The sequence below is a fragment of the Paramisgurnus dabryanus genome, chromosome 12 (assembly GCF_030506205.2).
Source record: "Paramisgurnus dabryanus chromosome 12, PD_genome_1.1, whole genome shotgun sequence".
Classification (NCBI taxonomy): domain Eukaryota; kingdom Metazoa; phylum Chordata; class Actinopteri; order Cypriniformes; family Cobitidae; genus Paramisgurnus; species Paramisgurnus dabryanus.
In genome coordinates, this window is record NC_133348.1 from 5,052,028 (window position 1) to 5,079,050 (window position 27,023).

The window sequence follows — 27,023 nt, forward strand, 5'->3', positions numbered from 1 at the left end:
CCGCAAGACCTCCAGAGGTGCGTCAACGCGTCTTCACATTGACTTAATATTGAAATCAATTCCGCTTCACTCTACCGTGGCTGGTGTAAACGCAGCATAAGCCAGCACGCACAATTTAAGGCCACGAATCCGAAAGTCCATATGAAGTGCGCCATTTGGGATAGGGCCAGACTTAGGCGTCACGCCGGAAATAGGAAGAGAAGTTGCCCATCAGTGTGAACTCCTCCCATCCGTCGTCTGATTTATTTGATTGCTCTTTCACAAGGACTTTTGGGTTGGTTAAGTGCGTGAAGCAAAGGGGGCGCTGATGAGCACACTGCAGAGCATAAAAATGACAGATGGGACACCTTACGGACTCGTAGACTAATATGACAGATGGGACACCTTACGGACTCGTAGACTAATGCTGTTTTTACACCAACTGTGTTTAAGGCGTCAAAATTGCGTCTACCGCGCCTAGTTTGCCGCTTTAACAGTTTGAATGCATTCTTGCGTCTAGAGCGAAGTAGACACGCAGAAAAACCAAGCATTTGATGCGCGTCAAACGCAAAATGCAGAAAAAGCATCATTCGCGCGTACCATGAAGCGGAATTGTGTCTACTGCGCAAAAAGCCTCATTCGCACCGCAAGACCTCCAGAGGTGCGTCAACGCGTCTTCACATTGACTTAATATTGAAATCAATTCCGCTTCACTCTACCGTGGCTGGTGTAAACGCAGCATAAGCCAGCACGCACAATTTAAGGCCACGAATCCGAAAGTCCATATGAAGTGCGCCATTTGGGATAGGGCCAGACTTAGGCGTCACGCCGGAAATAGGAAGAGAAGTTGCCCATCAGTGTGAACTCCTCCCATCCGTCGTCTGATTTATTTGATTGCTCTTTCACAAGGACTTTTGGGTTGGTTAAGTGCGTGAAGCAAAGGGGGCGCTGATGAGCACACTGCAGAGCATAAAAATGACAGATGGGACACCTTACGGACTCGTAGACTAATATGACAGATGGGACACCTTACGGACTCGTAGACTAATGCTGTTTTTACACCAACTGTGTTTAAGGCGTCAAAATTGCGTCTACCGCGCCTAGTTTGCCGCTTTAACAGTTTGAATGCATTCTTGCGTCTAGAGCAAAGTAGACACGCAGAAAAACCAAGCATTTGATGCGCGTCAAACGCAAAATGCAGAAAAAGCATCATTCGCGCGTACCATGAAGCGGAATTGTGTCTACTGCGCAAAAAGCCTCATTCGCACCGCAAGACCTCCAGAGGTGCGTCAACGCGTCTTCACATTGACTTAATATTGAAATCAATTCCGCTTCACTCTACCGTGGCTGGTGTAAACGCAGCATAAGCCAGCATGCACAATTTAAGGCCACGAATCCGAAAGTCCATATGAAGTGCGCCATTTGGGATAGGGCCAGACTTAGGCGTCACGCCGGAAATAGGAAGAGAAGTTGCCCATCAGTGTGAACTCCTCCCATCCGTCGTCTGATTTATTTGATTGCTCTTTCACAAGGACTTTTGGGTTGGTTAAGTGCGTGAAGCAAAGGGGGCGCTGATGAGCACACTGCAGAGCATAAAAATGACAGATGGGACACCTTACGGACTCGTAGACTAATATGACAGATGGGACACCTTACGGACTCGTAGACTAATGCTGTTTTTACACCAACTGTGTTTAAGGCGTCAAAATTGCGTCTACCGCGCCTAGTTTGCCGCTTTAACAGTTTGAATGCATTCTTGCGTCTAGAGCGAAGTAGACACGCAGAAAAACCAAGCATTTGATGCGCGTCAAACGCAAAATGCAGAAAAAGCATCATTCGCGCGTACCATGAAGCGGAATTGTGTCTACTGCGCAAAAAGCCTCATTCGCACCGCAAGACCTCCAGAGGTGCGTCAACGCGTCTTCACATTGACTTAATATTGAAATCAATTCCGCTTCACTCTACCGTGGCTGGTGTAAACGCAGCATAAGCCAGCATGCACAATTTAAGGCCACGAATCCGAAAGTCCATATGAAGTGCGCCATTTGGGATAGGGCCAGACTTAGGCGTCACGCCGGAAATAGGAAGAGAAGTTGCCCATCAGTGTGAACTCCTCCAATCCACCATCTGATTCATCTGTTTGCTCTTTCACAAGGACTTCTGGGTTGGTAAAGTGCACTAAGTATGAAGGTATATTTGGTGCAAAACAACTGCACACCTGTGACAGTGGAATTTGTATTTGTAGAGATTATCCACACATGTGTATCAGTAAACTTGAAGTCACAGAGGACGAGATGCAAACTTGTAGATTTTTTTTCTTTCCCTCAAATACAACACAACAGTTACACATTCACAAATCCTTCAGTGCAGCTGAACAGAACCCATTTTACAAATCACAGATTAAGAAACTCACAAGTTCACATTTTTTGCTACAATTGATGCAGTAAATATGGTGCATAATCTACTTGAACACCTGCATCAAATAATGTGAAGTCACACACAAATTTTGTACATTTGCAAAATCAGTTTGTGCATCTGTGCGATGAGACTTGCATGTGTGTACAATTTATTTTTCACAAATATTTTTTTATTTTTTTAATATTTTCTAGCCCAAACACAAGTACATAAATACAACTGCTTGAATCTGCTGCTACGAGTTTCAAATACTCTTTTTCATGTGCTCTCTCTTCTGCACCAAATATCTCGAGATAAATGTTGCGAAAGTGATTTGTATACCTGTAGGCTTTGGCGAGCACTGTTCAGCACAGCCCACCAGGTGGCGCCTCAGACACTCACTGAAGCAGAGTTTATTAATTACCACCAATGTTTCAGCAAAGTAAATCGCCTTTATCAAGGTATTATTTTCACCAAGTGGAGAACAATATAAATGGGAGTGCTAATTATACACACATGAAGGTAATTACATACAATACTCCAATGATTCATTAGTAAACAAAATATAAGTTTCATAAATTTCAAACCATCAATATAAGTAGATTAAAAAATACAAGCAGCAAATACACACATAGGCCTACATTTAAATAAGATACCAAATGATGTAAGTCCCATTCATTTTTAATATCATAATACCTATAAAAACAACCCAAATCAAAATCTACTTTTAAACCATGTGTGCCAATGTTCACATTTAATATACCTAAAAGGCCTCCTGTCTAAGTAAAAAATTGGTCAAACTCACCTCAACTTCTTGATGGAAATCGAAATCCCCTCTCAATTCCTATATACAATAATGAAGTAATAGGATGATTAAGTTCAACAAAATGCAGTGCTAATGGCAGGTTCATATTTCTGCATATTATTGCACTCTGATGTTTTGTGATGTGTGTTTTATACTCTCTATTTGTTTTTCCTACATATGATTTACCACAGTGACATGTTATCAAATAAATAAGCTTGTATTTGTTTGGGGGTGAATCCCAAAGATATTTCCATATCATTAAGATTCTTAATAAAATCATTTGGTCCCTTATATATTATTTTTAGACTTTATATATTACATTTGACCTTAAGGAAGACTTTTCTTCAATGTTAACGGATGATAACTGTCACAGGAAGGCAAGACATGGCAAGATGAGTGGATCCAAATGCAGTTTTTAAGTGTATTAAATCCAAAAAAGATACAGGAGCACAGGCAAGAACACGAACAGTAACACATGACAGGAAACAACCAACATAAAACAACGGCTGACAAACAGGCAATCAACAGGCAGGGTAATTAAACGTGACAAGAACCAATGACAGAACAGAAACAATTAATTACTATGGAAACAGATGGGCAGTGGGTGGAGTATGAATTAATGTCCATGGCAACAAAAAAGGGGGAGGGGCAACAAAGGAACAAGAGGGAAATAGGGCAGACACAGACAGGATTCTTGACCTTGGCCGTACCCACCATTGAGGTCCGGACTGTTTAAGTGAGTATCATAGTAAACTACTGATTATGTCTTAATATGTCTTCCGAATGTAAACATTTTATTACATTCTGTCTTAAAGTCTAAAAAACAGTACCTGTTGAAGTCATTAAAGTTACTTAAATCACAAAAGAAGAGAAAATCACTCACTGGTCCTGACTGTAACTTCGTAAAAAAAGATTAATCCATATTTAATTTTGAATAAATATATTTTTTTGCCAACAATCCTTAATGTTGAGCTCTGCTCTTTGAAGTAAGTTGGTTTATTATTGGTTTATTATGCAAGTTCAGCCTTGCATTATGTTTGTATCTTACAGTTAGTATAATGCATGTAATGAATTCAGGGCAAGAAGAATATTTATCTAATATGGGGTAATGTGAAGTATTATAATAATTACATATCGTTTTCTTTCATGGGATATGGACCCCCTAAAGAAGCCTTGGACACCCCATTTATAAAATTCTAGTTCTGCCACTGCAATATTGATGTTGTATTTCAGCATATTAAGTGTATAATAAGTGTGTGCATATTGTGAATGAATTTAATAAACAAATTCTTGATAGCCTTTGGTTAATTCACTAAACTGATCCTATATTCAGTTAGCCTATGTTTACTTAACTGACAGTGCCCAGGATGGTAACATAATTATTTCAATGTCTTACTAATAAACAACACAAGTCTTGCGCATACTGACATGGTTTGAAATCTATAGTTATTAGATTCTTTGGTTTTCTGATGTGTTATAATTCATATATGTAGAGCAGAGAAATAAGAATTTTTTTCCTGGTGTGCATGCCCTAAAAAAATACATATGGACCTCTGTATTTATAAAATCCTGCGTACGGCCCTGCTCACGACAATAAGAATCCACTCTTATTAGTGTATTACGAGCTGTAGGTTTTTTTAATCGGATCCCTATATAAACAATTACGAGCTATCCAGAAGTCTAAAAAGCTGATTTGATTTGGGTTAGCATCCAAAGTAAATGTTAAGAAATCAGAACAACTGTTTATATAATAATAAAAAGAATTTAGTTGTTCAGTAACCCGATTCAAAAAGACAGAAATAATCATCCAAATTAGTATATTAGAAGAAAAAGCATGATTTAAATACACATATTTTTCTTCAAAAAAGGTTATTTTGCAAAAGAAATCACAAACGTTCTTTCCATAGCCCCACCTCCTGTTTGAATTAAAAATTAGTCTGAAAAATAAAATAATTTGTTTTATGATATTAAAAATGAATGGGACTTACATCATTTGGTATCTTATTTAAATGTAGGCCTATGTGTGTATTTGCTGCTTGTATTTTTTAATCTACTTATATTGATGGTTTGAAATTTATGAAACTTATATTTTGTTTACTAATGAATCATTGGAGTATTGTATGTAATTACCTTCATGTGTGTATAATTAGCACTCCCATTTATATTGTTCTCCACTTGGTGAAAATAATACCTTGATAAAGGCGATTTACTTTGCTGAAACATTGGTGGTAATTAATAAACTCTGCTTCAGTGAGTGTCTGGGGCGCCACCTGGTGGGCAGTGCTGAACAGTGCTCGCCAAAGCCTACAGGTATACAAATCACTTTCGCACCATTTATCTCGAGATATTTGGTGCAGAAGAGAGAGCACACGAAAAAGAGTATTTGAAACTCGTAGCAGCAGATTCAAGCAGTTGTATTTATGTACTTGTGTTTGGGCTAGAAAATATTTAAAAAATAAAAAAATATTTGTGAAAAATAAATTGTACACACATGCAAGTCTCATCGCACAGATGCACAAACTGATTTTGCAAATGTACAAAATTTGTGTGTGACTTCACATTATTTGATGCAGGTGTTCAAGTAGATTATGCACCATATTTACTGCATCAATTGTAGCAAAAAATGTGAACTTGTGAGTTTCTTAATCTGTGATTTGTAAAATGGGTTCTGTTCAGCTGCACTGAAGGATTTGTGAATGTGTAACTGTTGTGTTGTATTTGAGGGAAAGAAAAAAAATCTACAAGTTTGCATCTCGTCCTCTGCGACTTCAAGTTTACTTATACACATGTGTGGATAATCTCTACAAATACAAATTCCACTGTCACAGGTGTGGAGTTGTTTTGCACCAAATATACCTTCATAACTAAGCATGCTGCAGTGTAGGCTTTACCGAAGACTGCATCAAGGGTGCAAAGAAGGCGCTGATGAGCACACTTCAGAGTGTAAAATCAATAGATGGCACACTCTACGGACTTGTAGACAAAGGGAGCACGCGGAATGTAAGGCCACAAGACCGAAAGTCCACATGAAGTGCGCCATTTGGGACAGGGCAAGACTCGAGTGTTACGCCAGAAATAGGAAGAGAAGTTACCCATGAGCACACTTCAGAGTGTGAAATCGACAGATTGGACACTCTAGGGACTTGTAGACAAAGGGAGCATGCAGAATTTAAGGCCACAAGACCGAAAGTCCACATGAAGTGCGCCATTTGGGACAGGGCCAAACTCGAGCCTTACGCCAGAGATAGGAAGAGAAGTTGCCCATCAGTGTGAACTTCTACCATTCACTGTCTGATTTGTCTGTTTGCTCATTCGCAAGAACTTTTGGGTTGGTAAAGTGTGGAAACCCTGCTGCAGTGTGGGTTTCACTGAAGACTGCATAAAGGGTGCAAAGGGGGCGCTGATGAGCACACTGCGGAGCGTAAAAATGACAGAAGGGACACCCTAAGGACTTGTAGACTAAGCGTGCAATTTAAGGCCACAAGACTGAACGTCCACATGAAGTGCACCATTTAGGACAGGGCCTTACGGTGTGCCCTCGTGGAGTCCCTAAGGTCTGCACTACATGATGTCATCAAAGTGTGGACTCTGAGGAAGTCCACAAGTTCTTAGTGTGCCATTTGAGACAGGGCCAGCCACAACCTAAATGGATACTCGCGATTGTGTTAGAGGCGGGCCATGCTTGGTGCCTCCAGTTCGTCGTCAAGCCTCCATTTCTAATCCTGAACATAGAAATGTGGAAAAATTTATAGTTTCCTTTCCTCAATGTTCTGATGTTATTTCTGCTTGCTTTTACACGTGTAACACCACAAACTCAATCCTTACATCATGATCCAAGAATCTCTGCTGTATATAAAGTGAATCGTTGTTTTGGCTGTCAGTGATTATTGCAGAAATCCAGCCTGAAAACCAGCAAACAGCTGGTGCGGCACTAGTGCGGCTTGCCTGGGAATTAAAATGGATTTACATTTGTGATTTGGGATGATAGTGGAGCCGTCGTTACCCGTCATCAGGGTAATAAGATGATTTGCGAGTAGTATGGAGTTTGAATCGAGCACGTGATTTTAGAGCGCATATGTGTAGAGAGAGGAGGATGGGGTAAAGCCATGTAATATACCTACTGAGACTTTAATCCAAAGCTCATCTTTAAATGAAGCAATCTTGTGTGTGATTTACAGTCTACACCATTCGCAGAACATCTGCATGACAATGCTGTAAACAGAAAAGCTCGCAGGCAGGTATAATAAAATCGAGCTGTATTTGTATGCAGTATGTTTGTAGTGTATATGCCCTTGTATTCCTCTTAGAGGGTAGCTGGTGAATGGGTTTGCTTGATAATATTTTATATCCCTTAGCAATTGTTCATGGCTTTGTGCTAATGAAAGCAGTTTTTTTGTAGATAATTTGAAATCTGGGCAGCTTTTCAGACTGTGTTAAAATGTAATGTAGCAAATTCCCTTACTTTTTACCTAATGTAACATGCAGGTGTCTTTATAATCAGTGGCTCTTTTTATTATACGAACCTTTATGACCATCTGATGGGCTTTTTCATACAAATCAATTGCGAAGATGGCTTTTTAACGGCTTGGCTTACAGTCGCTGGCAGGATAATACATTTACAAAGACCTTACACTGCATTTCAGTACAGAAAGCGACCTGGTCATAAGATCCAGCCGTGGCTTTAGGCATATTAACACAATAAATGCTCTCTGATCAATATATTTTAATAATATATTAAGTTTATTTTTAGAATAAAATACGATCGCAAGCAGTCACAGGAGACGGATTTGAGACGGTCGGATGTTAGGCCTGTTACACACCTGCATGGATGTTCTGCTTTGGAAATTGTATTCAATTTTATTAGTTATTATTTATCATTTCAACCCATTTTCCTCCAGCACTATGACTTGTGGTTACTCACTCCGTGTTCTGTTGTAAATGTCCTACAGCAATGCACAAGTGGACACGTGTCCAAAGCACCAAACATCTCTCTGTGTAGGCTACAGTAAACTGTCAACAAGTGCATCACCTCAGGGCCGATGTGACTGATTTTCTCAGATCTTTTCAGGTCACGCTGAGCTCGAAACACTTCACTTTAGTGTTACTGCCAGTGAGAGAAAAGCCCATTTATAGAATTATTATTTAGGCCAACCCTACTGAAAAGAGCTAAAACCAGTCTACGCTGGTTGGCTGGTTTTAGCTGGTTAAGTTGGTGTAGCAAGGCTGGTTTTAGAGAGGTTTTGGACACGTTTGAGCTGGTCAAGCTGGAAGGCCAGCTGACCCACCAGCTAAAACCAGCTTGACCAGTGGCCGGTTGCATAAACTGTTTAGATAAGTTTTCCAAGTTAATAATTTTTTTATTATTATAATTATTATTTTTACTTTTTTAGGTCAAATGTAGACTCATTTCAATCCAAAAAGTAAGACTGATCAGCCCTAAGTAATTGCTAGTTGGTCAGACTAGTTATTAAGACACAGTCTTAATTTAACAAGTATGTTTATGCAACCGGCCCAAAGCTGGTAAGCTTGGCCAGCCTGGCTAGGCTGGTTGGCTGCTCTTAGCTAATTTAAAATGGAAGTAGCTGGTTTAACCTGGTCCTCTTAGCCTGGCAAAGCTGGTCGTTAAGCCTGGTTAAGCTGGTGGGTCAGCTGGTTTTTGCTGGTGGTTTAGCTGGTCTCCCTTCCTGAAAAAACTCTAAAACCAGCCTGCTACACCAGCTAAAACCAGCTTAGGTATGTTTAAGTTGGTCTTTTCAGTACAACATGATCTCACGGAAAGTTGTGTTATAGTCACGAAAAAAAATATTTATTTATTTGTGTCCATGGCACGAAATTCAGCTTTTTTGATGCCTTGAGCACAAATTACTTTTTCATGTCACATGACACAAATTTCTATAAATAGTTTCTATAAATAGGTTTTTGTGGCCGTGGCACGACTTTCTTTTACGTGTAATTTTTTTATGTATTGTTTTCTCATTTTTCCCCCCTATTTTAAAATCATTGTAGCTTGGGGTTGGGGTTAGATTTGGGGTTTGGGTTAGTATGTACTTTTTGTATTGGTTCTAGATGTTTTTCTTCCGCTTTTAAAACTATTCTCGTCTGGAGTTGGGGTTAGAGTTGGGGTTTGGGTTAGGATGTCTAAAAATGTAACAGAAAGTGATTCTAACCCCAACCCCAAGCAACAATGGTAAGAAAATAGGAAAAAAACTATTAGAAAACAATACATAAAATGAAACGAAACGAAAAAGAAAGTCGTGCCATGGTCACGAAAACTATTTATAGAAATTTGTGTGAGTGATACGAAAAAGACATTCGTGCTCAAGGACATAAAAAGGCTGAATTTCGTGCCATGAACACAAATAAATTAATCAAATTTTTTATTCGTGTCCATGGCACGAAATTCAGCTTTTTTGATGCCTTGAGCACAAATGACTTTTTCATGTCACATGACACAAATTTCTATAAATAGTTTCTATAAATAGTTTTTTTGTGGTCGTGGCACGACTTAACGTGTAATTTTTTATGTATTGTTTTCTCATTTTTTCCCCCCTATTTTAAAATTATTGTAGCTTGGGGTTGGGGTTAGATTTGGGGTTTGGGTTAGTATGTACTTTTTGTATTGGTTCTAGATGTTTTTCTTCTGCTTTTAAAACTATTCTCGTCTGGAGTTGGGGTTAGAGCTGGGGTTTGGGTTAGGATGTTTAAAAATGTAACAGAAAGTGATTCTTACCCCAACCCCAAGCAACAATGGTAAGAAAATAGGAAAAAAAACTATTAGAAAACAATACATAAAATGAAACGAAACGAAAAAGAAAGTCGTGCCATGGTCACGAAAACTATTTATAGAAATTTGTGTGAGTGATACGAAAAAGTCATTTGTGCTCAATGACATAAAAAGGCTGAATTTCGTGCCATGAACACAAATAAATTAATCAAATTTTTTATTCATGTCCATGGCACGAAATTCAGCTTTTTTGATGCCTTGAGCACAAATGACTTTTTCATGTCACATGACACACATTTCTATAAATAGTTTCTATAAATAGTTTTTTGTGGTCGTGGCATGACTTAACGTGTAATTTTTTTATGTATTGTTTTCTCATTTCCCCCCCTATTTTAAAATCATTGTAGCTTGGGGTTGGGGTTAGATTTGGGGTTTGGGTTAAGATGTACTTTTTGTATTGGTTTCTAGATGTTTTTCTTCCGCTTTTAAAACTATTATCGTCTGGAGTTGGGGTTGGAGTGGGGGTTTGGGTTAGGATGTTTAAAAATGTAACAGAAAGTGATTCTAACCCCAACCCCAAGCAACAATGGTAAGAAAATAGGAAAAAACTATTAGAAAACAATACATAAAATGAAACGAAACGAAAAAGAAAGTCGTGCCATGGTCACGAAAACTATTTATAGAAATTTGTGTGAGTGATACGAAAAAGTCATTTGTGCTCAAGGACATAAAAAGGCTGAATTTCGTGCCATGAACACAAATAAATTAATCTAATTTTTCGTGACGATAACACGACTATCCATGAGATCAGTCTGTTTTATTAGGGTAAGTCTTGTTTTCAAAATGTTTTAGTTACATGACATGTGAAACAATAGTGATCCGCATTGTCATCTTCTTAATTCCAAATACACAATTACACAATTCACAAAAACACAAATTTTAATTTTCAAATTCTTTTATAATAAGTAGTGTATTTAGTTTGTATTTGTAATGTATATAGAGTTAAATGTTCTCTCATTTGTGAGTCACTTTGGATTAAAAAGTCTCCTAAATAAATAAATGTGAATGTAGATTTATGACCTCATATTAATTCAAAGACTCAATGAAATATATACTGTATGTTCACTGTGGAAAGCCAATAAGGAATTAACATTAATCGTTCTGGGGCAAGTTGTCACACTAGGGCTACACATCTCATACAATGGTTTGGTACATCAGTTTTGAGTCCAAAGTCTACTGATACCACATACTTGGTTTCTCTGGCACTGATACAAACAGACAAGACTTTAGGATAACACTTAATAATAAAGAAAACCATGGTAATTGCTTACCGTAGTGAAGTGTTGCTACCTCCATCATCCCTAGTGTATATAAATTTGATCCTATAAATGAAAACAATCAGTTGACGGTGGTTAAATTGAAGATGGAGTCGTGCCAGAGGCAGGTAATGTGTCTTTGTGGACAGAACTAATTGAATGGCCTGATGTCTGACACATCTCGGCCAAGACTTTAAATTAATTGTGTAATTTATCCACTGCCTCAGGAGAACCTGCTAAATAATGGCCATTTTCAGGCCTCAGGTGATGGGGTTAACATCATTGTTGTTGTTGTTATAAAACCCAGATCATGTCCTTTAAATAGTTTTATACCATGGTCTGTTTAAATACTCGATTCTGATTGGCTGGAAGGTGTGCATTAAAACCGTTTAACGCACAGGTAGTTCCAGTCAGTTTGATTAAAGTTAGAAATTAATCCACTACTATAAACATTGGTAACCATAGTAACACAGTTACACTTGCAGAGAGAGCGAGAGAGAGATTTCCAACTGTTTGATTTTTGTTTTCATTTAATTTAATCCATTTCAATAAATGTAATGTGTCCTTATATAGTAATCGTGGTTAGAGACGTCGGTTTTATTTCACACTTTACATAATTCATTTAAATAAATGATTAGTTCAAATAAAGATTGCCTTGTCACTGTCAGTGTTGGCTGTCATTCATAAATTATTTAATGAATTTAAATAAATATGATAATTCATTTAAATAAATGCAATACAATGGCACTACTTTATTTAAAGCGGACGGAGTGCGAGCCTTAACTTAAGAAGATGACCGTCATTTTTTACCTGTCGGTTAAAATTACACTGTAAACATTAATTACAGCTTTAACATGGCAAATAACCAAGGTATAAGCGGGATAATCCACGGCTAGCCATGCATTAAAGGGTTTTAATGCACTTCGCAGAGGCAACCACCCTCCGCTACGCGTCGGGTGGTTCTTCGCCTCTACGTCGTGCATTAAAACCCTTTAATGCATGGCTGGCCGTGGATTATCCCTTACTTAAATACTTTTTTTAAATCAGAGGAACGTCTGTTTAATTTACATTTACGCATTTAGCAGACGCTTTTATCCAAAGCGACATACAGTGAATTACAATGTATACATTTTTTATTACAGTATGTCCATTGCCATTTACTCCAATTCATTGGACGGATACAGTTATGGATTTGCTAATTATTATTGCAGTATTTACTTCACATTCCGCCAAAATAAACCGGCTTGTCTAACAGTACTTAAATGATACTGTTTTTATAATTTGCTTCTTATTTTATCTCTGAAGAAACATCAGGACTACAGTACATTGGGATGCATGGCGAAGCTTCGGCACTTGCCTTTAAGCAGAAGAGAAGCTCACATCACCATCACCCCACTGTTTGATGATGTGCCAAGAGGAATCACGTGGATGGACGAGAGAGCACCAAAATCTAATATGAATATGTATGACTTAATCCAACCACTGCACCGACATGTGTGTGTGCATCTATGCTGATTTCAAATGTTTTGCCTGTATAGCACACAACCTTTGCTTTATTATTATTATTCCATAATACAGGATGCTTATAGTAATATGTTTAAGTGGCTATAGTTGAGACATACCATAGATATATAAAATATTTAAGTATATCTTATTCTATAACTGATCACTGTTTTAAAGGTATAAATCATTTAAATATATTGACACAGCACCATATAACTAATGCAGTTTGTCATTCATGATGTGGTCTCTAAGTCAACATAGTGAATATATCCATAAGCCTCTCATTTGAGTACCTCTTTCTGTCAGGCTTTTGGTCTGTTATAAACCCTACACTGTTGAAAATGTATGTAGAAATGACAGTATTACTGGCAGCTGTTTGCCAGTAACTTACTGTAGATTTAAATATATGTTATTTACGGGTAACGGTTTGTTCAAAGTAAATGAACATTAAACATTAACAAGTCTTTATATTTACAGAATAAAACTAAAATAACAGCCTCATGCAAAGCATTATGTAAACCAAAATCTGAACGTTTAATTTTCATTTAACTTTGAACAAACTGTTGCCAGTAAATAACATCAATTTGAATATACAGTAAGTTACTGGCAAACAGTTGCGTAACTACAGCCCAAAAAGCATATCATTAATTATTACTTCAGTCCTGTATGAATACACAATAAAATTTAATTAATCCATTTTATTTTTAAATTGATTTAATTCATGCACATCTTACAGAGGGGCACATGTACCATTTCCTTAATAATGATAACAACTTTTTTTTTAACTGCATTTGAAATAGGAGAACATCTCAAAGTAATGGCATCACATTTGAAATTATATTACAGAGTAATGTTAGCCTTTATATGATAAGAAGTATTTATTAATTCCAGCTGGCCAAGTTGGACATGCATTCAAGTTATGTGACTAAATGCTTTTAACTAAATATAAATAGTAACAATTTACAGTAAGCTTGGATTTGTTAAAGGGGACATATCATAAAAATCTGACTTTTCCCATATTTAAGTGCTATAATTGGGTCTCCAGGGATTTTATCAACCTAGAAAATGTGAATAACCTATAGTACCTTACACTGTAAAAAAATAGTTGTAATTATGAAGTTGGTTGCTAGTAACTTACTGTAGGAGATTAAGACTGAAAATGTTTCATGTTCATTTTACTTTGAACAAACTGTTGACATTAACTAACATAAATGTAAAATCTACAGTAAGTTACTGGCAGCTAGTTGCCAGTAATACCCAGTACTACTGTAATTTCTATAGAAATGTTTACAGTGTAGTATTGGCAAACCATTCTCTGCAAGCATTTGAAAAAATAGGTAATTGAAATTTGGCTCTCCTTGTGATGTCAGTAGGGGATAATACCCCCCCTTAATCTGCACTATCCAACTACGCCACTGCCATTTAGTGCAGATATCAGCTCATTTGCATGTTAAAGGACACACCCAAAACAACACATTTTTGCTTACACCTACAAAGTGGCAATTTTAATATGTTATAATAAATTATCTGTGGGGTATTTTGAGCTAGAACTTCAGATTTATTTGACATCTTTAGTCTTGTGAAATGTCCCCTTTAATATTAGTCAGTAAATTAGCTATCATAAACTAATAATAAATCATACTACTACAGTATTTATTAATCATAGTTTATGTAATTTTTAGCATTTTCTAACACATTTTAGACCATTAGTTAATGCACAATGAGCTAACATGAACAATTTTGTTGGCATATTAACATGCTGAAAAATATATTTGCTGCTTGTTAGTTCATTTTACATTTACTATTGTTAACAAATATAATATCTTATTTTAAAGTGTTATCATACACTCTCAGAAAAAAGGTACAAAAGCTGTCACTGGGACTGTACCTTATAAAAAGTTCCTATAAGTTGGTACCAATATGCACTTTTTAGGTACAAACATGTACTTTAAAAATATATATATAATACCCCAGTTACAGCTCTTGTGCATTTCTTGTACTTTTTTTTTGAGAGTGTATAAATAAGTATAGCTTAATATGTGTTGATCAGGTACTCAATGTTGATTTTATGGAAGTTAACTTAATGTCAATGTAGGCAGGTGCATCGTCTCCTCTGGTATGAACAGCAGCCTAAAATCAATCAATATAAGTGGACCAATAAAGGTGATAAACCCCGCCATGCTCTGCATAAACTTAAAATGTGACGTTTGAAATCACAAGCAATTAACTTGAAATGAGAAAAAGGATGCAGAGTGAACATACTCAAATGCAAATATGAGTAATAGAGCATTTAAATAAAATGGTCATTTATTGAAAATAAAATAAAAGTGTAAAGAACAAAGATTCACTTCAGAGGCCACCTGCGTGCCCTGACAGGGTTTCTGAATGCTGGCTATAATCTCTCTCACTGTTGATGACAGGTAAATAAGCACTCTGTTTGATTATAGGAGTGGAAGGATCTGATGAGACGCAGCATGTGAACAGGTGTAGAAGATTGACGTCAATTCAAGTTTACTGCTTCCCAGCTCCTCAAAGGTAGAAATGATGCCTCTTATGTTAGCTATTTTCTCACATAAAAATAGATGTCTGATTAATACATATTCTTCAGAAATCTTTTCGGTATTATATTCCCATGCCGAGGAAACGTTTAGCTGGTTATCCAGTCGGGGTCAATGTGCATGCAACGCAGGTGGCCTATGAAGTGAATCTTTATTGTTTACACTTTAATTTTATTTTCATTAAATGCTATTTTATTTAACTGCTCTAATACTTTTTATTTGAGAATATTTACTCTGCAACCTTTCTCTTATTTTCAAGTTAATTGCTTGTGATTTCAAATGACATATTTTAAGTTTATGCAGAGCATTGCAGGGTTTAACACCCACTTATATTTCTCCCACTTATATTGATTGATTTTAGGCTGCTGTTTTAGACTCTTTTAGACTCTAAAATATTTTGTATTGAGTCAACCTACGTTCAGGTAAAAATGGACAAACTCAACCAAATAAATCAATACTGAGTTGTTTTAACCCAAAATGCTGGTTTGTTTTAGCCTATGATTGGGTCAAGTATGGGCATTTGTAGGTTAATTTAACGCAACGGCTGGGTTTGTGCGTATCTGACCCAAGTGTGGGTTGAAACAAACCAGCATTTTATTTTATTTTTAAGTGTGTGATATGATATGATACAATGTAAAAAGTGAAAATGTACTTTCATTTAAGTTCATTCAACTTAAAATTTCACTTTAGGTTACTAATTGAAGTAATTTTTTAAGTTGATCCAACTTTTTACATTATTTACACTGCAAAAATGATTTTCAAGAAAAAAAATCTTAGTATTTTCGTCTTGTTTTCAGAAAAAAAAAAATTTTATTAAAATAAGATGCTTTTTCTTGATTTTTTCTTGAATTTAGTATTTAAGAAAAAAAATAAGATTTTTTGCTTAGCCCATTGGCAGATTTTTTTTACTTGTTTTATGCACAAAAAAACTTAAATTTGATATTTTTGGTCTAAAAACTAGACTTATTTTCTTGGGTTGTTTTGCTCATCAAGAAAAAGCATCTTAATTTTACAAAGTTTTTTAGATATTTTTACTGAAAACAAGACAAAAATACTAAGATTTTTTTTCTTGAAAATCATTTTTTTGCAGTATAATTAGACCAGGTAAACACCAGCATGACCAGTCAGACCACCAAACCACCTGTTTCATTAAGATGAATATGGTTTTAATAATAAAATCATATAATTTTTCTATCATTCTAAACACAAAATACTTTATTAAATCTAAAGCTCTGAACAGCTGGTCAATATAAGAAAATGTTCATATAGGATTCGGTGGGAGTAGTCTTTTATGAGCTACTTCTATCTCTTTTTTACATTTTAATCTTCCATGGCTAAGTGCTTTACCCATAAGTCTGACGTCATGCATAACTTCTGTGTCCAACAAATCTAAAATGCAATAGGGAAATAACAAAAATCCCGGTAATATACACTCGTATTATAATGCAAAACTACAAAAAACACCTGATCCTAATTTTTATCTCCATCACAAAATCCGAGATGACCAGTTTTATACAAATTAATAATATATTGCTGTTTCTGTGAGCCTGCAGTACACTGGGAGTTTATACAATTTTCATTAAAATGTAATACGAATAAATAGTGCTCATAAACAAATAATATCTTTATTGAAATGAGTGGAGGCTTAGACACAGAAACAGTATTCCTACAAACCCATTGCAGTTCAGCTTAGTTAAATGTCAAGGTAAGTTATTTAAAAATGTATTTATCTTATTGTTATTGGAGAGAATGATTGGCTGTTTTTGGTTTCAAATCACAATTTGAATCACCTGCAAGTTACTTTTTGAAATCCCATATGAACCTTGTTTGTTTATTTGTTTGTTTATTCTAAACGGCATTCTTTAATAAAGTATTAAGACTTGCATGCACCACTCTGCAGTCCAGTATAGCACTTTCATGTTATTATTTTGTGTTTCATGAGCTCTAATATTTATATTTTTGTCTGCGTACTAGTTCTAATTTGCAGTATATGATTTCTTTGGATTTCTCATTTGTTTTACATTATAAGTTACTGTTAGTGTGGAATGTGTTCTCAACTCAAGAGGAAACAAAAGAGTGGCGAGGCAACATTTTTGCAAGCGATGTGCAGTCGTTCGTATTTAATGAAGCCCTGGAGTAAGACAGACTACGAGAGCGTTTCCCTTCGCTCTTTGCAAAACATTAGCATATATCAAGTGTTGCAACAAAAAGACGGGATAAACTTTACCAAATCAGAACTTTTTAATTCTTCAGTGACACATAATTACTTTTCTAATTACTTTACTTTCAAAAATCAAATGCAGGAGCCATTCAACAATTTAGTTGTGCCCCTAGGGAAGGTTTATCCAGCATTCCTAATAGACATGGATTTCTGTAAAAATAAGCAAACTAGATTAGTTGCAAAATCTACACCACCAGAAAACAACCAAAGGAAAAACCATTCAGTGGTATTATGTTGTCTGAAAATGCAGACATCTCTATGATCTATCTATGCCAAGGTTAGTTGGAAAATAACAATAGCAAAACATTCATCATTTGTCTTTTGTGACAATGCCTCCTCTCCCAGGTGATTCATACCTTTATATTATTCAATATCTAAGCCACAACCAGAGAAGAAGGTGACAGTGTTGAAATCGTTGAAATTAATGTTTTTGCAGTTGTTATAATCTAAATGATTTGTATTGAATGTATAGAAAACTATACAAATTCTAATGGTTTACATAGAAATACCACAAATGATGAACCAACAGCTTGTTGTGGGTCTTATTCATGATTTAATGATGTTCTATTGGTTCCAATTCAACAGGTAACACCAATAGATCCCAACACATTACCAGTAGACACCCACAGAGACCAATATAGTTTCAGTTTAACATTTTCAGAAAAAATACCATAAAATTTACCTCAGCAGTCACTGAGGCTTTACCCTTTCAAAAATTACAGCTTTGCACTTAAAGATTATATTAGTACCTTGGAGGTGGACACTGGCTAATTATGTGAATTCTGATAGATAGATAGATAGATAGATAGATAGATAGATAGATAGATAGATAGATAGATAGATAGATAGATAGATAGATAGATAGATAGATAGATAGATAGATAGATGACATGAGCAGACAAACACGTGTGCATCAATGCACAAAATATACTATTTTATACAATATTTGTAATAAAACCATAATAACCACACATTTACCATCTCTCTACAGTAAACATAGTTTAAACCATTGTACTTTAACATATTTGGTAATGGTAATTACTAATGGTATTTAAATGGTAACCAAAAACTATACTATACTTTAACATTAATAAACCCATTGATAGTTAATTATAATGAGGAAACCGCGGCCACTTGAGCAAATTGTTAAGTTATTACCACAACGAAAATATTTAATAAATAAAATAAACTCCGATAAAATGAAAAGTTTTAATTTTCCCAGAAATATCAGGCAAAAATATTCTATTTTTTTTTCTTTTTTAAATTGCATCACATTAAAACGAGCACGGATGTGTTCATGGTGCTATGTGCAGATTGCATCAAAATACCGCGAGAGCGAGTTAAAAGTACAATTCTGGAATAATTCTCGCGATACTTGATGTCATACTCCGTTCCGGCTGCGCATGAAATCAAGGAGGCGGGTCAACGGAACTGACGTCACTGGCATAATGTAAACTGTTGAGGCGATCCATGGTAACAGACAGACACTCGCGCAGCAGCGGTGCAGCAACAGCAGCGGACACACACGAACCGACAGAAATGTCTGGAACCGAGATCACACCCGAACCGGCTCTCGCGTCCTACAGACACCAGGGGCTCGCACCCGCACCAGACGCGCGCTCGGCCTTTTAAACGCGCCGCGCGTAGCGGCTCGCGAGGAATGCCAGACATCCAATGCACCTGACGTATCGTGTCAGTTTATGAAAAGCGCCACCTATTCTGACAAAATGCGCCTTTTCTGGCTTTTTGAATGGTATTTATTGTATTGATAATAGACGGGCAGACGATTTTAATGCGAGTGAAACAATGGATTAACGCATTGACTATCGCTGTGTATATTTTGTATTTATCGGGATCGAAAGAAGAACGATACCGTCGGCACTTGCCTTTGCAATTTTAATTTTATATTACAGTCATACTACAGTAATATCGTGAAGATGGCGACTGGAGCCGGCTGGCAGCATTATTATAACCCCAATGGAAGCGCAACGACTGGGAAATATACCAGCACTTCTACATCCACATCTACCAACACATCATCCTTCCCGTCAGGTTCAACCCTCGAGTACACGCAAGACCTCCATCTGAAGATGAGCAAGAAGATAGCGCAGCTGACCAAGGTAATTTTGCGCGCTTTATGGAGATGCGTAATGCCATGTGTGTGCTTGCAGTTTCACGCGCTTTTTGGAGGAATACTGTAGTATGATGCTCATGGAGAGACCGCCATGCAAATTAATACATACTGGGCTTAAGGATTTAATCCTGGTTGCATTGTATTATTGAATGCGTAATGCCATCACAGCATAGTTATTTTTATTCAATGGTTATGAATTGAACATACTACTGTAGGTAATCATGATGAAGCACCTGCTATATTTTCCAGCCTTCTCTCTTAGAAATAAAAGTGCTGAAAAGGGTGCCATAGAAGAATAGCCTAACTTTTGTTTCCCCAAAGAACCTTTTAGTCAAAGATTTTGGAAAGAAATTGGGAGAATTTCTTTCTCATCTTTTTGTACTAGACTATGTAACCCTTTCCACTACAAAGAGCCATTTGTGCAACACATAAAGGTTCTAAAGATGTTGAAGGTTCTTTAAGGAACCACACAGCCTGACAAAAATCTTTTGGGAACCTCTTTTTACAAGTTAGTTCCCTTTAGAAGAGTAAGACAAGAAGCACATAAGCACAGTGTCCATTTCCTTTATTGTGCGAGGTTTATAGTGAAAAGTAGTACTGTAAAATATGATCAGTTATATTTAATAAAATTAATTATCTAGAGATCATACCAGCAAAATAGGATAAAAAAGAATGGTATAAATATGTATGGTTATGTCTGTAAATATTAAAAATACCTGCCGGATACTATGATCCTCTCAGCCCTGGTTGGAATATATTGGAACATACTTCTGATCTTATTTTTTGTGCACTTAAGCTGTAGTCAGTAAGAGATCTGGCGTGCTTATATAATGATGGATCTGTATAGCGCCTTCATTTAATATGCATCCAAATCCTCTATGCCGTAAAAGGCTGTCAATTATAATATCTTTCAATATTTGTGAAGTCAACAGTCTTGTTCTATAGATGTTGTTGTACTTTAGCTGCTTCAAATCAGATCAAGTGCATGGTACAGAGCCCCTAAAGGGATATGGTGGTGAAAGAAGATATGAGATGGCAGAAAAAAATTCCACAGTCTCCCATTCACTTGCAAAGGTATTTAAGGCTTGTGAAGCTATACATTTGGCAATTGTGCAATCTTACCATAGGGGGTCATGGACCTTATGAAAGAGATAACAGTGCATGGCAAATATTGATGCACCTGTCAGACAGTAATTAAAGATGGACACCTGGGTCAAAGCTTTAAACATATATCTAAAGCCTAGAGAGAATTGCAGTGTATGCAGTGAATTTTTTTTATTTATAATATTTGCATGCATGATTCATTGTACTGGGAGTTTAACCCATCTTTTACTATCTGATTGTTATAGCAACTTGAAATTTTCAAATGCAATTGCATATTTATTGAGCTGAAAATGGAACTATGAGAAATAATTTACAGCCAACTAATAGTAGTAACAAATTATTATAGTGTAAATGTTAGTGGTGTCACGATTCTCCAATCCTTGATTCGGTTATATTTTCGATTCTAAGGTCGCGATTCGATTCTCGATTTTTACTTTTTTTTTGAAAGCACAAAAACATGCTATGCCATTTTTAGACTAGACTTTTATGAAATATAATATCTGATCTTGAACCCGGAGATGCCCTGCCATGTTAGTCGTGCTGCCAGTGGATAAATATGCTACACGCACATACCTGATAAAACAAAACTTCCTGTCAGATGAACATTCCTGTCAGTACTTTGCACCTTAAAAACACGCTTTTATTACCATCAGACAAGATTGTGAGACTATGCCCCAATATGTCATGTTTAATGCTGTTTCCATAACACTTAAGCAATTTAAATAAGTTGATGTGAAACTAAAACAGATCTCAGTTCAGAGAACCGACCGGTCCTGGCACAGACGCCCCTCTGCTGTGCACACCTGCGTGCTCTGTTCTGATTGGCGGGAGGCGCCTACTGTTTTTTTGTTTCCCATGTAAAAAAAGAAGCGTGCGTGTTGTCTCCTGCGTTTGCCATGCTATCTTTTGACTAGCTAAGTTAGAGGAGGTTGACTTGCAGCACTCAACACATGTTTTTTTTCACGCTTGGCAAGCCGACCGGACGTGACATGGGGGCGTGGGAGCATTGACGATTCCATTTTTTTAAATTCAAAGTTCGAGGTTGTGACTTAATTTCGATCGATTTAGATTTTAAATGTTATATTAACAAAACTAATAAGTTAGTTTGGATAAAATTGTCTTCTAATGGAATAAATGTAAGTGTAGCAAAACGTAATGGCTTACTGATTTGTTTGAAAGAACTTTGCACTAAAATGTGCCATATTGTGTTACTGCATGCAGAACCTTATATGGTATCATCTATTAGTAATATTGAATGCAAAATGTTGTAGCTGATGTTTCATTCGGTTACAAGGTTTTAGCGGTCGACTGATAGTGGATTTTACCTATACCTAAGTTGGTCCCTACCTGCTGATAACCGATTTATCAACCAATAGTTTTAAAATGGTTACTGGATAAAAAACATAACACTAAAAATTAGTGATGCACCGATGTATCGGCCGCCGATATTTATCGGCCGATTTTTGATGAATTTGAAACCATCAGCATATCGGCAATAGCACGAGAAAGGTCGATACCGATTGTTTATTAATTAACGGCATAAAGAAATCCATTATATGTAAAACATGAGTTAATGTTGTTAATAAAATAAATGCTGAATAGCAAAAACCACCTTTGAAGGTTGTCATGCTGTCTTATTATATTTTTTTAGCCAGAGGCTGACACAGCTTCATTACTTGAGTAAGAGTACAGTTACCCCTTGCTAAAGTTTACTCACGTACAAGTAAAAGTACTGCAGTCAGATGTCTACTCAAGTAAAAATAAAAAGTACTTGTTTTTAAATGTACTTGAGTATCAAGAGTACAAGAGTACATTTTAAAATTTTGCATTACTACTGCCACAGTGCACATTGAACCACGTGAGATGATTGACAGCTGTACAGCAAATGATAGAGCTCTGAGGTCAAATCTGACACGAATCAGGAAGAGGAGACACACATCTCACTCCGTTCGCTCTTTAAGCTCTTCAGATCGCATAATTCAGTGGAAAATGAATAGAAATCTTATTCTGTAAGACTAAATATTTTACTAACATGTGAAAATTAATCATTATTTCTCCAAATATGCGCACCATTGTACTAATAGCCCTGGCGGATTCTGTATATTTTATGTATTTGAATACAAATAAACCAGAGAAGACCGATTAATCTACTTCTACAAGGTTTGAATAGACCATTCATGTATCCAGAGGTCTTGGACTGCATTTAGTTTTTGATGTTCATATTATGTTTCTCAAACGATGCCTTAGTTCTTTGCCGGTCCGTCATTACGTTAAAAAAGACGTCATGAAGCTCTCTCTAATTTTCTCTGGCTGCGAATGGTCTATCTTGGGATTTTTTCCATGTCAGAACCAGAACCTCCAGATGGTCCCGGGCCTCCCGATGGGTATCAATAATCTCTAGGAGCATTAAGCTGCAATTCAATTACCTCCTACAGGTTGTTTGTGCAAAACAATTGATGCTTTACACACAAATGCCTTTTTTGTATCTGATCTCAAAAGCTTTTTATTTGTATTGATCACCTTTACTTAGAGGCTTAGGTGCTGCAGAAATCTTTCTAAGTAGATTTTGTTAGTGGCACGTTAATGCAAGTAGGTTAGTACGTTACCCCTCTATTCTTTCCTCATGAATATATCCTCACCTCTCTTTTTATTAATTACACTTTACTCAAAAGTCTGTTAATTACATAACAACCACACAACTTTCAAATCAATACAATCATTTCAAAATAATCAAAAATGTTAAAATGCAGCGGTTGAAAGTTAATATACACAGAAAAGTAGAACAATTTAGACCACATCCCTTTCATATAGATTGCATCAAACCATAACTGAAATATATTCTTATGTGTTATGTAACATAATTACATTATATGGAAGCCCTGTATGACTGTAACTTGCCATTTGTACAAAAATAGGTTGTTCTCTCTTAATGCATTATTCCCCCAGTTTTTCTCACAATGCTGCAGTGCTTTTTCTCTGCGTGGTCCCAAGAGATGGGTAACTTCTTAAACTTTGGTTCCTTTAGCTGTGCATTAAAAGCATTCTTGTTTTGCTTTACCAGATGCTTTCGCCCATGCAGCCATGCATGTGAAGTCATGTGTTTGAAGGACGGCGTGTGTGTCATAATCCAGGGTTTAAAATAATTTGTGTGTTATCTGGAGAAATGCAGGCGGTACTACACAGCAGATGGTTAAAGCCCAGGGCATCAAGGCTTGGACGCAGTGTCTAAGTGTTGTAACAGTGTTTACTTTAGAGAATGGCTTACATGCTTACTTTGGTAACACAAGAAGGGGCATGGCACAATTACAGTAACGCAAAACACTAGTAGCCTTGTTGGAAAAAAATGAAGTCTGAATTCCTATTACCACAAAATTAGCTAAACAAATTCAAGTGGTATAAATATTATAATGCATGCATGTACATTTATTTCAATATTTACAAAGAAACAATTGAAGAGCTCAGATGCAAAACCCTTTAAATGCGTCCAACAGGTTTTCTTGTAAATAAGCATTAGGGATCGACTGATATGGATTTTTCAGTGCCGATACCGATTTTTGTTTCATCAGTCGATGACCGATACAGGCTGCCGATTTTCTTGAGCCGATATTTGGAGCCGATACTGCTTTTGCTCACTCTATATTAACATCATAAAAATGACACAATGATGATGCCAAATGTTACAAGTCTCAATTTTAAAAAAGTAACATTTATTGAACCATCTCCTCAGTATTCTGGAGTAGGGCTGGGAGATTCGTCCCCATAAAAAAATATGAGATTTTTTTTATAAAAAACTCGATTTACGATTCGAATAGATTTTTTTCCCCCGACCCCATTTAAAACAAAATAATTGCAAACTGTATATATATTTTTTTTTAATTATTCATATTTAATGCATCAACAAAAAATTGGGAAGGAATGAAGATTTGGCGAATGCAAAATGTATGTCAGTGTTTCCCACAGATCTGAAATTTACTTGTGGTGGTAGCTGGTGAAAAGGGCAATCATTATAATCCACCGACAAAAAATGGTCTACTATACATGTGACACAGAACTAATAATGTGTGACACAACACAATACTTTGAATTATTAAACATTAATATTAATTTCACATTATAGTTCATTAATCTAACCACCCCAAACTTTCTTTGTCATGAACAAAGCTGACACTGTTTGTCAAAGCACCACAAAAACACTTTCTGTTTTTGCACTGATATATGAAGCAATTTGATGACCCCTTTTATCAAACTCAATATAATACAATACTATGTACAGTATATTAATAGACAGTGCAGGTCTATAGATTATAAATGTGACTGATGTTATAATGGTAATTATTTCTAGAGATAGGCACTTTTACTGCTTCTGCTTTCTATTTCTCTTTTGCCGATTAAAAAAGCTTAATCCACTCATTATTTCAGATTTAAAAGTTTACTTGCTGTCCCGATTGACAGGCTTTACATTACAGTTTAGCGTTTTTTATATCCTGAGTCAGCTTTAGCTTTGCTTGTTCAGTGCAATGGGCTTGACATTAGCACTGCTTTTTGCTACAATCTCTGTGCAAACTTTTTAGATTTTAGAAAAGATATGGTCTATTAACAGTAAGATTATTAAAAAATGGATTAAAGAAAATGCAGCGCGTGGTCGCAAAAAGAGCCAGTTGTCATCACCATAGAAACCGGAGGCACGCTGAAACTTCACTCGAGCTTTAGGTAGTGCTCACGGCTGTTCTCCGGTCGAATCGGGTTTTACACACAATATTAATCATACTTGGGACTCAAAGTAATAAACTAGGACCGACCCGGACCAGACTGACCATTTAAAATATAATCCCGGAACCGTACGGGTCCCGCGTCCTCAGTGAAGAAAGACCTCTAATGGTAAAACTCTGCTCAAGTTCAGAAACATGTAAGGATACAATGTGACACTGAGCTTGCTTCGGGTCGCACCCAATTCATTGAGAAACGAAAAGCACTTGAACGCACACTCAACGGGAGAGACACAACGTGCTTGCACGCAAAATGAAGCCAACTTGGATGCTATAAACACATATGCACATAAGCATATGCAACCATTTTGGTCGCAGTGTAGATCCCTGGCTGCTCAGTTACCTCAGTATGTGCTGCAGTTGTTCCAGTTTGCCGCGCTGGATGATGAGTTTATGATGCGCTGGATAATGAGTTTATGACGCGTGCATCTTCACGGGCTCTCTCAACAAAACACGGGTCATCCAGTCGAGTTCAGAAAATACGGAAATTCGTAAAGTGATTTTTTTTTCCTGGGCGGGTCGCAATTTACCTGGGCGGAATGCCCAGTAGAGCCTATGTTTGGGAAACACTGTATGTACTGCGCTATACTGCAGAGGGGGAGAAAAAAATCTAAAAAAAAAATAGATTTTTTTGAAAATATGAATCGATTTGACCTGCCAACTCAATTTTAAAATCAAATAAATTTTTTTCCCAGCCCTATTCTGGAGAGAAGCGGTCGAAAATGGACAAAAAGAGACGGATTCAAACACCAAGTGTAAACTTAATGTGTCTCTCTCGTCCACTTGTGATCTGATCGACGAAAACACATCTAAATAGGCCTACAAAGTTTAACAGCCCCTGTGATATTTTTCCTCGCGTTGATGAAAAAGGAGTGTCTAAGCTAAGTTTATGGTTGCTCTTTGTATGTGATTTTAAGCGGACATATCATGACAATCAGACTTTTCCATTTTAAACATAAATCTGTGTGCTTTGATGGATCACAGGCAAAGGACATTGCAAATTGTTCATTTTTTTTCATTGCTTTTGCTTTGTAGCTACTGGAAGCCATGTTAACCTTGTCATGACACGGCCGGGACACCGTACGAGTTAAAACGCATTCCGAATGGGGGGGGGGGGCTAGAAAGTACTATTCAGTTGGTTGTCATATAGACTTTCACCGCTAGATGGAAGTAGATCTTACACAGTGGAGCTTTAACAAATTGTAAAAACAGGTGAGGGTTCTATGGAACCATGAACTGCACTCTCCACAATGACGAGGAACTGTCAGCAAAGGATATTGATTTCCAGCACTTTACTACATATATTTTATATATATTATTATATTTAAATATATATAAAGATGAGAAACAAAAACCTGTTTTGTTAACCCGTAAATAATGGCAGAAAAAAATCTGCGAACACAGCAGCAAATATCGGCCCGATATATTAGCCGACCAATTAATCGGTCAATCATAATAAGCATTTTTTATTAGACTCTTAATGGATTCTCCCAATGAACTGGTATTTCTGAATGGCTTG

The 27,023-nt window shown here is 36.6% G+C and overlaps 1 protein-coding gene and 1 long non-coding RNA gene across 3 annotated transcripts in view; both read left to right on the forward strand.

Annotated features, from left to right (window-relative positions):
* The window catches only part of LOC135737864 (uncharacterized), a 132,517-nt gene extending 119,499 nt beyond the window's left edge, over nt 1-13,018 (forward strand). The window contains exon 4 of the long non-coding RNA XR_010528605.2: nt 12,524-13,018. This is a non-coding gene — a long non-coding RNA (uncharacterized lncRNA). The remainder of the gene's footprint in view (nt 1-12,523) is intronic.
* A 5,940-nt stretch (nt 13,019-18,958) lies between these two features.
* Nucleotides 18,959-27,023, forward strand: part of fam184ab (family with sequence similarity 184 member Ab) — a 156,394-nt gene continuing 148,329 nt past the window's right edge. For both annotated transcript variants that reach the window (XM_065256246.2, XM_065256247.2), the window contains exon 1: nt 18,959-19,620. In XM_065256246.2, coding sequence (XP_065112318.2) covers nt 19,438-19,620 — 183 coding nt within the window. In that variant the 5' untranslated portion in view covers nt 18,959-19,437. The remainder of the gene's footprint in view (nt 19,621-27,023) is intronic.